General features: G+C 46.1%; 1 protein-coding gene across 2 annotated transcripts in view; it reads left to right on the forward strand.

Moving 5' to 3' along the window:
• The window catches only part of LOC138504373 (tropomodulin-3-like), a 419,121-nt gene that overhangs the window by 139,658 nt on the left and 261,346 nt on the right, over positions 1-18,117 (forward strand). For both annotated transcript variants that reach the window (XM_069624833.1, XM_069624832.1), the window contains exons 2-3: positions 2,200-2,403; positions 16,584-16,740. In XM_069624833.1, the coding sequence (XP_069480934.1) occupies positions 2,278-2,403; positions 16,584-16,740 (283 nt within the window). In that variant the 5' untranslated portion in view covers positions 2,200-2,277. The remainder of the gene's footprint in view (positions 1-2,199; positions 2,404-16,583; positions 16,741-18,117) is intronic.

Genomic DNA, 18,117 nt, shown 5'->3' on the forward strand with positions numbered 1-18,117 from the left:
CAGGTTGACTCGCCAGAAAGGAATCTTTTCCTGGTGTGCATGCAGATCGGAAGGTCCAGCGCACATGCAGCAGACCATTCCTCAGTGGGAAGAGAACTCTGGGCATCTCAGAGCTGCTGAGAATGTGATGAGAAATCCAAGATGGAATGCATACTGCAAACCCTTTTCAAACCTCAGGGTTCCCAAGTCAAAGTTCTAGGACCAATAAAAGAAGAAACCAATGCAAGACCCCAACTAATACTTTTAAGAGCAGATTTATGAGTCCTAAGCAAAATAACCAATCCCATGAAAGGATACAGAAGTGCAGGGGAATTGGGCCGATTTTTAAAAAAGTATTGACAACCTCAAGGGTTTAAAATGTCAGGGAAAGTTTCAGTATCTTGGAACTTGCAGATTTACCTGCTGATGCCCCCTTGCTGCAAGGGGAGTCTTCGCGAGAGAAGATGGCTGAGAGGATTGCTCCATAGTGGTGAAGAGCTTAAAAATCTTGTAGGTCCTGGCGAATGAGTGCTGACCTATGGCCCTACCAGCCCCTCTCCAGTTTTTGAGCTAACTGGAGAGCCAGGGTCTTTCCACCAGTAACCCCTGGGGAAAGGGAAGTTGAGGGCCCTGGCCCATGGCAGGGCAAGAGTATCGGCAGCCTTAAAAGGACTGTTTACAAGGGAAGGCATACCCATTCATTTCTGAGAAACCCATGGTATAGGAGAGACATGTTGCAAATTCTGAGAAACCCAATGTCCAGAGAGAAACTACAGGGGATTCTGGTAAGCCAAAGGTCTAGGACAGTCACCTGATGTCAAAACTGAGTAACCAAAGGTCTAGTAGAGACTTCACATGAATCCTGTAAAAACGCCAGGGCGGGCAAAATTCCATGAGTGACTTTTTGGAAGCTGTCGAAGAAGAATAAAGAAAAAGCTGTGGAACTGAGCGAGAGGTCCTATGACATGGTTGAAACTAAGCTTGAAATCACTTGAAGGAGCCTTCTCAGGACAATTTTTAATTTGGTTTTGATTGGCATAGGGCTGGAAATTTGTAGTTTAGGATTGTGGACTTTATTGGCCAAAATGTGGAAGATGTTGTGTTGAAGAATTTGGTAGGCCGAAGCCTATGGTCTCTCGACTAGGTTTAAAGACTTTCTGTTGACCACAAGGTTTGAATAGTACCTTCGTAGGATAGGTTCATAGAAGTTGGTTATTTTTTGTTGGATTTTAATCTTTAAAGCTTTGACATCTGGACTAGACTCCATTTTGTGTTGTCTCAAACTGCTGAGTTTTACTACAAATCTTCCCTAATTTCATTACACCCCACAAGCTGAAGGTGTTTGGACAAACCCTTCCTTGTAGAACTTGTGATAAATGGATTTGCTAAAATCTCATTGTTGCGCCTCCTTGATTGGGTTTACCACATTAGTTACGGATCTTTGAAACTATTTTATTTGTGGCTCCAGCACCTTTCCAGAAAATGCATTATTCTGGGCAAATTCCCCTATCTTTGTGTGCCTCCAATTGAGAATGCAATGTGCTATATAGTGGTGTTAGTTACATGTGGCAAGTTAACGCTCCCAGCCATATCGATGTTTATATAAACCAGTCTCCACCGAACCCCAGACCAAATTATTCTGTGTAAAGTACTAATGCGGTAGCACCTGCTCCTATATTCTTGGTTAAGTCCTATGCTGTACCTGTAGCTATTTTCACACTAAATGGAGTACCCTTTTTAATCTATTTTTTAAAAAATCCTTAATTTGTATTCCTTAAGAGGTTTTACAAATTATGTTACAAAAAAATATCCAGTTGGAGTGTTACCCTCCTAGTGGTTACTTCTAAAACAAAATAAGAATTCTACTCTTAATGTAGTTCTTTGACATGCAATTAAGCTTCTAAAGCATACAACAAAAGGTTTCTGCTAAAATCATTCATCCATTAGTTAATCCTTTACCTAAGGTGTTTGCATTATGCAGTAACAGTTTCTTTACACGAGTTTGCTTTTAAGACTGGAAGTTCTCAAATTCTCTGTATTTTGTAAGCCATTTTGACACTTCCTGGTGGTATTGCAATTATAAATGTAATCCCAGTTCAGTGGGATCTGTTAAATCCTTGTGGGCAGCATGTTTTCTTTTTTTAAAGCCAAGTCCAACCTATTCCCCGCCCCCTTTTTTGTTCTCCATTGCATGTGCTAATTGACATTGTTTCTACCTAGGCACTAAGGTATTAACCAGATTGAAGCATTTGACTTCTTTGGTTTTGGAACAAATTGAAGGACTCTGCTTTTGGGACCATGGATCTGTCTTTTCGAAAAGAATTGGACAAATACAAGGATCTTGATGAAGATGAAATCCTTGGCAATCTTTCTGAGGCTGAGCTGAAGCAGCTTGAAAATGTACTGGAAGAACTTGATCCAGAGGTGGGTATGCATTTAATATGTTAATCGCAGGCTACAAGCTGCTTTTTATCATTTATTTTTTTTTAATTTTTTTTCGGTTTCATTCCATTATGGTTAATCGGTTTCAATTCACACTTTTAGAACTTTAAAATCGTGTTACAAAGAGCCTTTCTGCCATTTTCGTGGCCCTGTAAGCAAAAGTGGGTCGGGATTGTTATTTGGTTAGAGGGAGAGATGGTTGCAAAAGTTGGGATGTTGATGGGTGCAGGTTGGAAGTACCCAATTGCTGAGTGTTAGTCCGGTTCTATGAATGGGCATGTGTTTTATCCAAAGGGAAGAGCCCAAAATCTGATATTCTAGCACTGAGTCTGAGTTGAGCTAAAGAACTGTGCTTTGTCATAGCTTCACTAATGTTGAGATGTTTGGGGGGGTGTGTGTGGGGGGGGGGGCTGGCAGGCATAAGGTTTGTGTGTGGGGGTGTAGGGGGTAGTGCAATGTGACCAGAGATTTTAGAGGAGAGTTAGATCTGGCCTTGCCAATTATTAAAAACCCCACTTGACCTTCAGGTCATGTTCCTTAGTTTGCCTACTCGACCCAAGAGAAATGTACTTGCCCCATGTTAATGGGTGACAAAATAGTTACCTGTGTTTTTTGAAAAATGGAGCAGGACACCAAAGCACACTGCTATTTGAAATGCTCTGACCCCAAGGCCAGCCGTGTATGGTGAAATATTTGTATATATTTACTACAGTCACATTTAGTTTGCATTAAATGTCAAAAGTTTAAACCCTTTCCATACTTGCCAGCAAGGTCGTGAACCATGCAAATGGTGCTCGCCAATCATACAATCTCCTCGTCAATGCAAGGGGTCTAGCAGATTGTGGGAGCCCTGTAGATGGCATATAGACCAATTAGATGCAGGGTGTATCTGCAATTTTGACTCTCCCAAAAATAGGCAAATGATGAAGAAAAATGTGGGTGGGGGGGTAAAAATGCTCCCAACTAAATATAGGAAATGGACACAAGGAAGGTGCCTATTACTCTTTCACCCACAGGTTCTCCATGCATATGGTGTACCGTTGCCACACATAGTGCCACAGGAAGAGACCATTACTACTGCCTTATTGGAAAAGGTAAAAATGTATCTTAATGTGCAAGAATAACTAGGCCCAAAGAAATATTAACAAATATTTGTTTTACAGTGAACACACATTTGTACTTGCTTAAAGTACTTCCATTGGGAATGGAACTTTACTTTTTGCTTCCAAAAAAGGAATCTTTTATTCTAAAACGTTACAATATAGGAAGTACAATACTGCTGCTTCAAAACCGTATTTGGAACACCATGTAGTGGGGAGCATAAATGCATTGTGCCCCATCAGGAGTGAGCAAGTTGGGCACTCAATGCCCTATCTTCACCACTCGAGACACCACAAAGGTCTGTTCTATCTTTCCGGCAGTATTGGCTTGCTTCCATTTTGGTTGTGTAGAGCTTGATGTGAAATCTGTGCTCCAATTGCTGACGCGTTGCGTGTGGGTTCACAGTATAGGCCTATGACTTAGGAGGATAGGCTCCCACATTTAGAAACTTCCATGTGTGGCGCTGTATTGTTTGTAATGTTGGTGCTGTACTCATGTTGGCCTTCATTGACGAGCCAGGCTTTTTGCTGTTTTCTGAAGGCCAGATTATCTTCTGTGCAAATGTTTTTTGTGGGCATAGGAGTTTGGTTGGGATGATGGGGATGGAAGATCATGTGCTGTGTTTACAGTTAAAGCTTGGCACCGCTGGGGCGTTGTCAGATCGAAGCAATCTTTGGGGTTGGAAGCGGATACAATTCCTTTTGATGGATTCTGGGTCCTTTGATGTAGAAGGCTGGTGGGCAATGCATATTTGCATAGTGAACACTTTGCTTGATCTGAAGTCAGTGGAGTGTTCGGAGGGCTGTGGTGATGTGCTCTTTTAAGTCTCAGAAGCAGACTGGCTGCTGCATTTCAGACTCTGTTGCCTACTGAGTTGTATTCCGGGAGCCCAAGCCAAAGGTTGATTTATAATCTGGCCTTGAGTACTAGTATGATCACTGCCATGATTCTGTGCATGAAGGCCAAGTAGGGCATGATGTTTTTAGTCGTTTGGACTTTGAAGCTAAAATGGCTGTAAACTGTGGTTGCAGTGCAAGGTATGTGTCTGTCACAAATCTGAGGTTTCTGGCAGTTTTGTTAGGTAGAGGGCAAGTTCCCATTCCTGCAGGCTATGGGATTGGTGCAGTGCCGTAAATCAAAATCTCGGTTTTGGTTAAGTTGAGCTTCAGACCGTAGTCATCCAGGAGTCGGCATGTGGTGTGATCCTGTGCATTCGTTTTAGTCGATTGTAAGTTTGTAGATGAGTTGGGTATCCTCTGCGTAATTAAAGCATGTGAGGCCTGAGTTAATATAGTCCAGTAGTGGGGTCATGTAACTATTAAATAAGAGATGCGCCTTGATACTTGAGTGCTTTGTATGGGAGTTTTCAATGGCATGAACTGAAAGGGGTCATATGTGTTATTTTGGTCTTATCAGTCAGGAATGGTATGATCCAGTGTTCAGTGGTTCCTTTAGATTTAATGTCCCCTAGCCTTCTTAGTAGGCTCTTGTGGCTGATGGTATTGAAACTAGGCAAGTTTGCAGTATATGTTCATAGGAATGCTTCAGGTCTGCTTCTCCAACCTGTATTAAAAAAACATAACGCGTATGAGGAAGTTGTTTAATTGTTCATTCAAATTAGTAATACCCTACTAAAATATCAAGTTCATAACCACAAGTTTGAATGTTCCAGTGGTAACCCGTTTTCATAAAGGGATAGCCCTGCCCTGTGAGAGATTGCAGTTGGAACTCCACTATCCAAAGCATCATGCTGTGGTGATTTACACATCTGTCTTCTAAACGAGTGATGTAGAGCCATACTCCAGTGGTTGCTTCAGATTTGAATCCCTCACGCGTGACATTGTGCATGGTGCTTCTGCAAGTAGAGGGGCTAGGGGGGCAGCATTGTAAGAGTTTGCAATTACAAGGGATCAGGCGAGTGGTACCAATGAGATCTATTGGATCTGAATGGGCTCTGTGTAAATAAGTCCATGGTTTCCTGCCAGCTGGGGTAGGTGGTTGCCAGCTACTCTTCACGGGCAGTCTCACCTCTGAGCAGTGCTAAGGTACGGGCTTGACCAGCGTTGATACCAATCCAGCCATAGCAGTGCCCCCTTGTGGACCTAGCCTCCAAGGGCCAGGCTATGCTTGCATCCCTTCGAGTCCTATCCTCCCGCTTTGCCAAGCAGTCTTCACTTGTGCTTCTGGATCTGTCTGCAGCATTTGATACTGTCGATCACTCTCTCCTGCTGGTTTCACTTGCTTCTCTTGGCCTTAACTCCTCTGTCCTCCTTGTTTCGTTCCCATCTCCATAACTGAACTTGTTCTGTCACTTAGGCTGACCATTCTGACCTCCGGTTTTGGTACTGGGACCGCTCCTCTTTTCACTTTACACTATTCCTCTTACTTTCATCCTCATTTCCTTTGGGCTATCACATCACTTCTATGCTAACGACTCAACTTTTTCTTTCTTTCTCTGCATTTACCCCTGCCATTCATAACTCTATTACTACTTGTCTCCTTGCTATCCAGTCTTTGATGTCTGCTCATTATCTCCATTTTACCCATCCAATATGGAGGTCTTTAGTTCCCTGCCACCAGCATGCCTCCTGTCTTTATCTCCCCCCCCACAACCCTCTACCAATCTCTTCTTCTGCCCAAAATCTAGGTGCACATATTGATTATTTTAAAAAACAACTTTTTTTCATTGGTTTTACATAACAGTGAGTGGTAAACGAACAACCAATAATAACAGTAACTCCCCCATCCCCTTCTTTTGAGCCCTCCCATCACGCATAGGACATTTTACATACCTATCCAATCATTGTGTTTTACATAACACAGTAGGGACTATCCCAGTGGTATAGGTAATGATCCATAGTCAAAGTTCACATATTTTCACTTTACAATAGTGTCCGTTGTCAAAGATTTTCGTCTCACCCGGTTCTATATTGTTCAATGTTTGTTTCCCAGATACCTGGGGTTGTCCACTCCCATTAGTGGGTTAAATCACATTGTGGGGTTCACCCCGACTATTTGCTCGTCTTGCATCTTATCGGAATAGTAGTGTCGGAAGGGATACCAATGATCAAGCGGTCTACTACCATTTGGGAGCATTAATGCATATCGAGATTCTCTGTTTTCACACTCATAAAGATCAGCCAATTCTGAAAACAAGGTGCCTTACGTTTCCATGATGTTCTGGCTATTATATATCTGGCTGTCACAGTAGCCATCCCCAGCAGTTTCCTTCGAGCGGGAGCCCCCCCACCCCCCCTCTCAATCATTGCCAGTAGCCACAACTCTGGGGTGTAGTTACACAGGGTCGTTAACATATGAGAAATAGCTTCTTCAATTTCCCCGCAGAAAGGTCTGATAAGTGGGCAAGACCATGCCACGTGATAGAAATCGGCCGGGTCCCTGTTACATCTTTTACAAAGGGGATATCTCGGGGGGAAAAACCTGCATAGGCGGGCTGGCGAATAGTAGACTGGATGTAGGAATTTACAGTGTATTAGTCTAAGCCGGCCATTCAAGGACAGATTGTCTGTGTGCATATGAGTTTCCACTGCTCTCTGCTTATTACTGACCCTAGTGTCAACTCCCATCTATATCTATACATCTGCACCCCTACATCCTTCAGCATTCTATAATCTGGTAGATAGTGGGCACCAGTTTCTTGGTGACAGTGTATTAATCACGTATTGAAGTATTGGGGAGAGTGCGGGTACTCGCGGTAAACCCAGCCATTTAGATTTAAGCACCTCCTGAAGCGAAGTACAACAGTATAGTCACGGCCAACCTGTCGCCTTAAGTCTTCAGGGCGTCCCATGTTTTGCTCATTCTATACCAGGTCCCCCAAGGTCTGTATTCCCAACCTCTCGAAATGTGTTTGAAATACATTTTCGTGTGTGATCAGGATCCCGCATATTTGGTAAATGGGAAGGTCTGGGGAATAGCGGCCCTCTGCGTGCACCCAGCTGATCTGCCCCCAGGCTCTACAAGTTACTTCAAAAGGTTGGATCTCGGTTTGTGTCACCGTCCCTGGGGTGCCCCATAGCATCCCCTGCAGGTCATTTGGATACGCGAGGGCCTTTGCCGCTACCATATGTGGGAGTTTGGTGGTGGACCACACCATTCACAGTACTGAGTTTGTGCAGCCAGAAAATAGAAGTATAAGTCAGGGTATTCCAACCCGCCCCGCTCGTATGGTAGGGCGAGGGTGTCGTAGGACACCATTGCTTGTTTACCGGCCCATGCTAGTCGTACCATTAGGATTTTAGGTCGGGACCAGAAGTGTTACAGGGGGCCAGGTGGGCACATTGTTGAAGATATAAAGTAGTAAGGGCTGGACTACCATTTTAGCCAAAGCAACGCAGGTGGCTTGGTAGATGGGTAGGAGGATCCACAATCTCACTCTTTGCTCTAGTAGTTCGAGCGTCTTTACATAGTTCTCCCTATATAGGTCTCCTACCGAGAAAATCCCGAAGATGACAGAGTATTTTATGCCTTGGGGCACCATCAGAAGTCCTTTCCAACGTCTGCCTTATGTACACTTGGGGTTAGGGGTAGCACTTCTGACTTGGTCCAATTAATTCTCAACCCCAAGAAGTCTCTGAATCTACTTATCTCCTGTCAGTGGAGCTAGGTTCTGTCTAGGATGTTTGACATATAGTAGTATGTTGTCCGCGTATAGGGAGGTGTGATTGTATTCTCACGCCCCGGCGAGCATGATATTCTCGTATGTAGCAGGCTAGCGGTTGCAACGCAAGGGTGAACCGTATCAGCGGCATCTCCGGCTTGTTCCATGTGTTGGATGGATATATTCTGAGGTCATAGCGTTGGTATACACCGCGGCCCTAGGTGCAGTGTACAACAGGCGGACCCACCTTATAAATGTAAGGCCAAACCCAGACCGGCGGAGGACCTCGAACAGGAATGGCCATTCCACAGTGTCGAAGGCCTTCTGTGTCCAGTGCTGCCACAGCTATGGGGACCTCTGGGTCGATATTTTGCATAAACAGTCGCCTCAGGTTATTTTGGGTTGATCGACCATGGATGAATCCCACCTGGTCCGGGAGCACCAGTGCAAGCATGTGCAGTAAGAGTCGGTCCGCAGGTATTTTAGCTAATATTTTGTTGTCTGTGTTGATTTAAAGATGGTGGTCTGTAAGATGTGCATTTTTTGGGGGTCTTTTTCTGGTTAGAGGAGCACTGTTACAAGGGCGGTTCTGGTGGATTTGGTGGGGGACACCTGTGGATATGGTGTTCTTGTACATATCTCGCAGGTACGACAACAAAAGGTCTAGAGTTCAGCCGTCATTCCATCCAGGCCGGGGCCTTCCCGTTCGGGAGGGAGAGAACATCTTTGCGGATCTTATTCCAATATGGGTGCATTCAGAGCTTCCCCTTGGGTCGGGTCTAGCCGCTCCAGAGCTATCTTGTCCAGATATTGCACTATGGTATCGTGCCCTACGTTGGATTGGGATGTATATAATCGGTCATAGAATTCGCAAAATATGCTATTGATTCCCTCTGGGTCTCTGAGGCTCCTGTTCAAGTCCTCTAATTCCATAATGGGCATCAGTTGGTGTTTGTTTGATGGCCCAGGAAAAGGGTCCTGCTAGGTTGGTCACCCTCGCTGTATCTTACGGCTGCAATCAGGTCTCCAAGAAACCTCTCCTCTCTGATTGCCAACTGGCGCAGCTCCCCTTTTCATTCTCAAGGTGTTGTGTACCTCTGGCGAATCTTGGGTTCCCTGCAGTGTCTCCATCTTTAATAGTGGTTTCTAATACATGCATGGACTTGTATATCAAAAGAAGGAGGGGTTCTGAAGGCCCTACACAACAGCCTGACTTATACCTGAAAGGCCTCCCAGATCACCGCCGGGTCAGGGACCGACCCCTCATTGGTTTGGAAGTAGGTCTGTATATCCTGTCCTATTTCCTCACTGAATACTACTTCTAGGACACCAGCTCTAAACTGCCAGCGCAGTTGGTTCGGGGGCGCAGTTAATTCTGCAACACAAATTAACACCGGGGAGTGGTCCGAGAGGGTTCAGGGGAGCATGTCGCCCTCAACTACACCTCTGGCCGGTGGAGGGGGAAGTCACTATAATATAATCTATTCTGGAGGAGCTACCATGAACACCCAAGTAGGCGTATTCCCTTTCAGCGGGGTGTTTCCTGCGCCATTTGTCGTGTAAATTGAGATAATCTGCGATATCGTTTACCGCGAGCGGCTCAGGCGTGGGATTGTGTTGTACTGTAGATCTATCCATGTCTAACCTGATGGCCATGTTAATCTCCCACCCACACAATGTCATTTAGTCCGGGAATGTATGGATATGGTAGGTGCAGTGGTGGAAAGTATCAGGTGAGTCTGTTTGGGGCATATGTTTATCAGGAGAAGTTTTTAATCTGAATATCTCCCCGCCCAGTATAATATACCGGCCTTCCTCATCCCCGATCTGTTCATGCAGTTTGAAATCCAGGGAGCAATGTATATATGTGGCTACCCCTCGGGAGTGTGTAGTGGATGAAGGCCAGTATCTAGGGATACCCAAGCCTGCTATGTTGGGGAGGGTCCCTGCCTGAGCTAAGTGCATTTCCTGAAGGCATAAAACATTAACGTTATGGTTCTTGATATTATAAATTATTAGTCGGAACTGTTTCCTGGTTGGTGAACCCATGTATATTCCATGACATTATGGTGTCGAGTTTCCTCATTGAATTGGGCATTCCCATATTGTGAACAGTGGTAAGAAATGTCTAGGTCTATAGTCCCTACTTGGTTTGGCTGTACTCTGGGCTCTAGCCAGTATGTTACCATGGTGTGCCATAAGCATTGGATCGCGCTTTCCTGCGCTGGACCCAAATCCCCCCCGCCCCCTCTCCCTTATAAACCGCTTCAGTTGAACACTTACTATTCCAGACCTCAGTAATACCCTTCCCCCACCCACGCCAGAAACCTAAACCTACCGGCTCCCATTTCCCCTACCCCCCACCACCCCCCCGAACATCCCTCATTAATCACTAAACAATGTCCGCAGTGGCTTGCGGATATCTGGGAGCCACAAGCGGATAGTTTGCTCCTCGTGGCAACGGCCACGTCCAGCATTTTCGCGACCTTGTCCGTCTCAGCACCCTCCATTTGAAATATCCAGGCAATCATATGGCAGCTCGGTGAATTATTGGTGGTATCAAGGCGAGCGCTGAGGCGATTGCCTCACGGTTAGGGAGGTTAAATGCGAAGCGTTCAGCCTCCGGGCAGGTTAAGGTTACCGAGCCATTGTGGACCACCCTGAGTTTGGCTGGGTATATCGTGGAGTACTGAACCTCTTTTCTCCGCAGGGTGTTTTACTCTGGAAGGTTTTCCTTTGTTCCTGGTCTGACTGAAGTCCGGGAAGAGTCAAATTGTAGCAGATCCCCACTGCAGCTCCTTGTCTCTGGCGGCACGAAGTAGGATATCCCTGTCACGATAACTAAAATTTCTGGCAATAATGGGACGTTCCGGGGACCCAAGGGGAGGCCTCTCTGCCAGTGAGCATTGTGCTCGCTCCACCATGTACATGTTCGTGAGCAGGGGGTCCCCCAGGACGTTCGCCAGTATTTTCTCCACAAATTTCTCCATGTTATCAATTGATGTGAACTCTGGTATTCCCAGGATGCGGATGTTCCGCCTTGATCGTCCTTCCAGGTCCTCGTTCTTCGCCACTGTTTGTTGTAGTGCTGCCACTTCCCGTTGCAGGGCAGCCACCTTGTCCTCAGCTTAACCTATTCTCTGCTCCGCCTCAGACATTCAGCCAGAGTTCATCGATCTGTATGGCAGCGATATCAACTTTACAGGTAACTGCATCGATTTATTTGCGCCAAGGTTATCTGTGCTACTTTTCAGGGCCAGCAGGGGTTGGTGTAGGGCCGACACATCTACCTGGACAGGGCTCTGGTTGTGCTCCGGGGGAGGGTTGTGGCTGATCCCGTCATGCAAATTGGTCCCTCTTGGCCTGTCTTTTGGGGTTGACCATTGCATTGCACTCACTGAAGCGTGCACCTTGCTCACATCACTATGTCCTGTGTTTCAGATTGTCGTAGCACAGTGGTAAGGTTAATTATTAGGGGACCCCGGTGGTCGGAGTTTGGACTATGGGTCCAATATTCAAATATATTTGTGGAAAGATGGCGGTTGTTCACCTCAGATTCGGGCACCTATCAGGTAGATGTAAAGAGGTGGTTACAGGGATATATCGGGCCTAATCTGGAAACACCCACAAGTCTTGTGGGGAGGGTATCGTGGTTGGCCTCCCTGGAGACCTGTGGTAATGTGGCCTGCACAGTGCCTTTCCTATTGCAAATAGTGTCACATCAAGGTATTCATAGTTAAGAGGATGCAAGTTCTGCACCAGTGTATGACTATGCTGCCCCCCCACAGTGCATTGTAACATGGGTTATATCTTCCATAGGGCACCGGTTCTGCGGTATGGCTGTTTGGCTCCAGAGAGTGGGTATTTGCCCCGTCCTGGGTTCTCCCCACTCCATGCGTCTCACCCCTCCAGTGGCAGGCTGAACTTGCCAATCTGGAATCACTCTGAGTCTTGTTCAAAGGTTATCGTGGAGGACCACCCGAGTCGACCCATGTTAATGTTTCCTGAGCAGTGTCCTTCATAATGTACTCGGTGACTCACCAAGGCATTCCTAGGCAGGGAGATGCAGGTCCCGGCACAGTTCCGGGGTCCATGGTTATGCAGCCCCCCCACTGTGTAACGTGGCTTCCGTCCTCAAGGCGGCAGATCTCCAATATGGCTGTTCCAGCCCCAGAGGGCGGGTATCATGATGCAGCAACCCAGGATCTCCACAGACCATGTTCTACACCCTCGGTGACAGGCCGATCTTCCGAGCAGAAGCTTATGAGGGTTAGGGTTTGGGGGTCTGCACACACCCAGGCCGCCAAGCAGAGAAACCACCGGAGGGTGAGCACTGGGGCAGCAGCGTGGAGCTGCAGCGAGTCTCCTAAGAGGCCGGTCTCCCAGCCGCAGGACTCGGGCGGTACACGTGCCACAGTTCAATATCCTCCCTGCGGCAGCGGGTCCTTCCCATGATGTCAGGGGAGTCATGCCATGGAGTTGGGAGTTGTGCACCTGTACCAGTGCTCCGCAGCGGCCACACCATCGGGGATGGGGGAGCTGACTTAACCCTCATGACTCCGTTAGATGTCTCCCTGGGAGCAGGTCGGGTCCTTGCAGTCAAATTGGGTCAGAAGTGCCCGTGCCAGCTTGCTTTGTTCGGGTGGCTGCTCCGGGGTTCTCGCCTGAGATTCCTGATGCTGCCGGCAAGTCATGCCTTATCAGGGGCATGCCGGACACCACCAAAGGAGATCCGCCTGGATCAATCTCCTGCACCGTCCATTGCGTTTCTTTTAGGTGTCGCCACAGGGAGGATCCACGCTTTGTGGTGAGTTTCACGGGTCTAGGGTAGTCGACCCAGGCTAGTGGGTGCTCTTGGGTATGCTACGCTCAGGGAGGGTTTGCAGTCAGTCCGTCACTGCCACGTGTATTTGCCAGCATGTATCATCGCATAGTATGATGGGCTAGCGGATGCTTCATTTTAAAGCTGAACACTGCCACGTTATGTCACTGCCCCATATAATAGTATATGCTGTGGGTTGCAGGAAGGTAACCGAGGCTCAGGTCGCAGGATCTTTACTAAGGATCTGAAGCCGTTGCCGGAGCGTTTCAGGCTGTGGCCATTTTCTAGCCACGCAACAGCTCCCCCACTCATTGATTCTTCTCTTCGTTTCTCCTCACAGATTTCTACACTTTCCTGCTCCTGTTGCTTCTATCTTTTCAATATTCAGAAAGCTTGACCCTTTCTTTCATTTCATGCGACTAAGCTTGTATCTTTTCTTTTCTCGTATTGCTCCAGTCTTCTTGGTCTTCCTGCCACTTCTCTGCCCCCTCTTCGGTCGATCTCTAACTCCTCTACTAGTCTTCTCTTTTCCTTATCTTCTTGTAACTCTGTCTCTCCAGCTTTGACTTCTTTGCGTTGGCTTTCTTTTTATTCTCGCTTATGCTTCGATTTCCTTTGTCTTGTATCCAAATCTCTTCACAATTTTGCTCCCCCTGATCTTTCCTCACTTATATCATTCTATTCCCCTACATGATACTTACGTTCGGAATCTTGGTTTCCTCTGAATGTTACTCAATCTCCCTGTACCTCACGTTTTCTGGTCGTTCTGCTTGCTCCCTTTAACTGAAACGCCCTTCGTTTTGCTATTCGTTCTGTTTCATCCACTTCTTAAAACGTTTTTTGTACTCGTCATTGTTCACTTTTTAGTACTGTTTATTGTTAAAAGCGCTTTGGCGTATAGCGCTCTAGAAGTACAAATAAAATAAATGCATCCACTGCTTCCTCCATCGGCAACCTGTACTTCTCCAGCTTTGCGACTTGGACTGCAGGTCTCAACATTGCTTCATCACATTCACTGGAAACGACTGCTGCTGCCTGTGTGAAAGGTGCATGATGCCATCGCACAATTCAGCACGATGCTCTCTTCTCTCCACTGCAACAGCTGATGGAGAAGAGGACACCGAGGCAAGGAGCTCTTTAGGTGGAGGCCCACTTCGTAGGCGAGTCATTCAAACCTCTGGCAGAAAGCCAAGATGCTGAAGATCAGCTGTTGCTATGCTTGCTGTCCATTTTCGGATGCCACAGCATTGCGTTTAGCTGTGCAAGACCTAAAAAGCAACCTTAGTGGAAACATGTAGTAGATTAATCTGCCCACAACTCCTCACCTTGCTTCAAAAAGTAAAAAAAGAGCGAAGAGGCTGCAAAGGCATTTCTTTGGTTTACTTTTTATACATTGCAAGTATTTTTTGTCCCATTCCACCATGAACACCTCTGGCCTTAAGATTGGGGGGGGGGGCATACGAGAGTAGGGAATCGAGGCTATTTCCCATACCTTTCGGATTTATTTTGCAGCTGCAAAAACCACCTCTAGCCACGCATTTCTTTTTGCTCAAATGGGAGCTTCTTGCATACTTGCCTAACCCCAGCAGCCATCGTGGTAGGCTTAACCCACCTCTCCCTTAACCTGTCATGAAAGTGACAGAATAATAAAACAGTTTGGACAAAGTGAACAGTTTCGATCTTTGGATCGACCACTTTGGCTGCACAGGCCACTTCCAAGTTCCCTGGTTGTGGGACCGTGGAGATTACCAACATGGCTGTAGTGCAGGTACTGTTTAGAAGTTGAGCATCCCTGCCCACCTCCCTTGTCCCCTGCCCATTGTCTAGTGTGCTACTCCTTTTGCCATACTCACTTCATTGTATTGCACAGACTTAGAGGTTGGGGTACATAGCTGGCATTCATCAGGATGGAACATATGATGCGTATGATCAACCCTTTATCACAACAAGGAACTCTGGGCTAGTGGGGGCAATCTACAAAGGTTGGCATTTAGCCTTTTCTTGATGCTTGTAGTGATGGGTGAGTTTCAGGAGAGATTATGTTGGCATCAAAATGTTTGTAAACTTGGGTGTCTCGAGTCGGAGAGGGCGGGGGGAGGAGGTCTGAAGCTATTGTAACATGAGGAGAGAAGGCAAAGGGCTGTAGGGGTGCATTGGAGGAGTGAGGAGTGTGCCCTGTCTGTTTCACTCCTGTATCTGCACTGACGGACCTTCAGTAGATTAGTTTATTTATGTAGCGCGCCGCTTGGCCCAGGGGCATCCAGGCGTTTGTCATGGTTACAAGGTTGCACAGTAGTGAACGTGTTACAGGCATGGTAGGCAAGTGTTACAGGCATGGGAGGCAAGTGTTACAGGCAGGTAGCAGTAGGTATGTAAAACATTGCATGAGTAGGTAAACATTGCATGAAGTTAAGACATTGTGATACAGTTGCTGAAGATATACACATTGTACCGCAGTTACTGACAATATACAGATTGTGATGTATATACACAGTATGCGATTGTGCACAATTGTGTTATGCTGAGTCGGCAATTTAAACTTCTTTGGCCAGAAGCCAAGTTTTGGCGCTGTGTCTGAGGCGGTGGAAGGAATAGTTCGGCTCTTAGGTCGGATGGTAGTGGGTTCCAAAGTTTTGCGGCAAGCACTGGGAAGCTTGTGCCGTCTGCTTTTTGGAGCTTAAATCTGGGGATATTTAAGCAGTGAGTTTGGGCTGATCTGGTTGGGCGGGATGATATATGGTATGTGAAGTTGTCCGAGGTATCTAGGTGCTTGGTTAGATAGGCATTTGTGTGTGAGAGAGAGTGTTTTATATTCGATTCTCTGAGATATAGATGGCCAATGACAGTCGCGTCTGGTAACAGATGTGCTCGTGTTTGGGTATGTTCATGGCTGCTCCTAGTGCGTCATTTTGTATAACTTGAAGCTTGTTGATGTTCTTTAGGCTAGTGCCCAGGTAGAGAGAGTTGCAATAGTCGACTTTGGAAAGTACTAATGCTCTGGCTAGGGTGATGCAGTTGGAGGTTGAGAGGTAAGGTCTGCTGGCATTGATGAGCTTACATGTGTAAGCGGTGGCGGATGAGCTAGCGTTGATTGCTTCTTGGAAGTGTTCCACTTCCATTTTTTTTCAGAGTGCGAGATAGTTTGGTTAATTTCTCGGGCTGCAAACAAGGCATTTCAAACATATAGTCCCAATACTAAGAACATTACGCACATATTTTTGTTGCTTGAACGTTACTTGGAAGAAAAGAGAGGCCTGGTTGGGGCATAGCCTGGGAACAGTTGCTACAGATACCTAAACCTGTGCCCTTGTTCTAGAATGCCATTTGAATGGTGTAAATTATTTAAATCCCTTTACTTGGTGCCGGTGACAAGTATATCAAAAGGATAGTGAAAATGAAAAAAGAAGACCCTATTAAGTCTGTCTTTCTCGCTGCCTTGTCCTGTACCCTTCAGTCCCGTTACTGGATGACTAGAGGGCACCACATTGTATCATTTTGGAAAACAGTTAGCATGGACCATATTTTTCTATCCAGTGTTCTGAAAGGTCACGAGATCCTTGCATAGTAGCATTCGCCTTTGTGTCGGTTCACGCAATTTACTTAATTGTGTTTTTCCAGCATGCACTTCTACCAGCTGGCTACAGACAGAAGGATCAGACGGAGAGGAAAGCCACAGGATCTTTTGACCGGGAAAGCCTCCTGTCCTACTTGGAGAAGGACGCACTGGAGCAAAAAGACAGAGAGGATTATGTGCCCTTTACTGGAGAAAGGAAAGGTAATTTCACTTGGGAGCATCAAAGCAATGGCCTGTAGCCAAAGATTATGAACTATCTTACCTGCTCTGATCTAATTGCTGGCGTTGAATTCTTCTGGGAAAACTGCATGTTGCCGCACCCAACTGGTTGTATGTGCATGCTACTTCACCTGTGCTCTGCGCTATGGGCCTATAGCATTGCCTGTCCGCTTTCAAATCATTCTACATAAGGCTTCTGCTTTTATGGTGTGTTTCAATATTTCCTACTTTATTTGTCCGTATTCATATTTTGCCAGTTTTATCTGTTTAGTCACATTTATTTTTGATTTGTAAAAGAAATACGTTGAAACTATTATTTTTCCACATTGAAAAACACATTCGGACTCTTATTCCTGTGGTGGGAGTCTTGTAGAGCTGGTTTCTTGCATAATACTTCAAGGCCTGCCTATCCGCAGTGATTTCAACAACCTAAAAAGGAAATTAATTTGTCTGCAATTGCACACCCATTCAATGCATGACTAAAATTATTTAGAAGTAAATACTGAAAGGAAATTGTTTGATTCGGTATTAATGTGTAAAAAGAAAAACGGTGAAAGCGCAAATCAGATGGCCTTACTTATGCACTCCCCCCAAATCCGTTCAATTTAATCTAGTCGTGTTTCTGAGAACGATTAAATTTATGGCATGTTTAAAGCATGGGAAAATCCAACTTCTTACAACCTCTGGTCAAGCCAACAGTGCTATGAGAACACGGTCGTCTCGGCCTTGTTTTTTCCCCTATGGATTGACCGTATTATTATTGCATTTGACTTCATTGCTGAACGGGTAGAAACTGTGCTGTAGTTTTAATGAGAACACCAGCAAACGAAAACAAACAGCAAAGGCTTGTTTCCTAGGCATGAAGATGGCGTCAGCAGGCCTGGAGGAGGGTGGCTCGACGCCGTGATTGAAGCACATGATGTGCACATGAAACCTTTGCGGATTCCCGACTTGTTTTTTCTCGAGCTGCACCAGTGTGGCTTGTGGGTTTCTCGGTGTCCTGTGGATTTCCTTTGACTGCTCTGCAGCCCTTCCTACGGTGCTAGGAAATGTGAACGCCTTTGAAACGCAGCCTTTGCAATGTCACTGTTTCTTCATGAAGTTTGAGCAGTGCCGATGCAGCCATGTTTTTTTTGTAAAAATAAAAACCCGTCTTAAAAGGTTAGGTGTCTCCAACGTAATCTGAACAAGTGTCGGCAAAGCTATTGGGCGCTTTGTTAGTGTTTTAGAAGTGGCCAGTAGTAGATGTACATTTCTTAGGGGAATCCTGGCGGGAGCAGTGGGATCCCTGCCCATGGCTCCACCGATCGCAGGGAGAAGTCGGGCAAGTACTTAGCGTGGGCACCCCAGTGCCTTGTC

This window comes from Ambystoma mexicanum, chromosome 11 (genome assembly GCF_040938575.1).
Source record: "Ambystoma mexicanum isolate Mex_15411 chromosome 11, UKY_AmexF1_1, whole genome shotgun sequence".
Lineage (NCBI taxonomy): Eukaryota > Metazoa > Chordata > Amphibia > Caudata > Ambystomatidae > Ambystoma > Ambystoma mexicanum.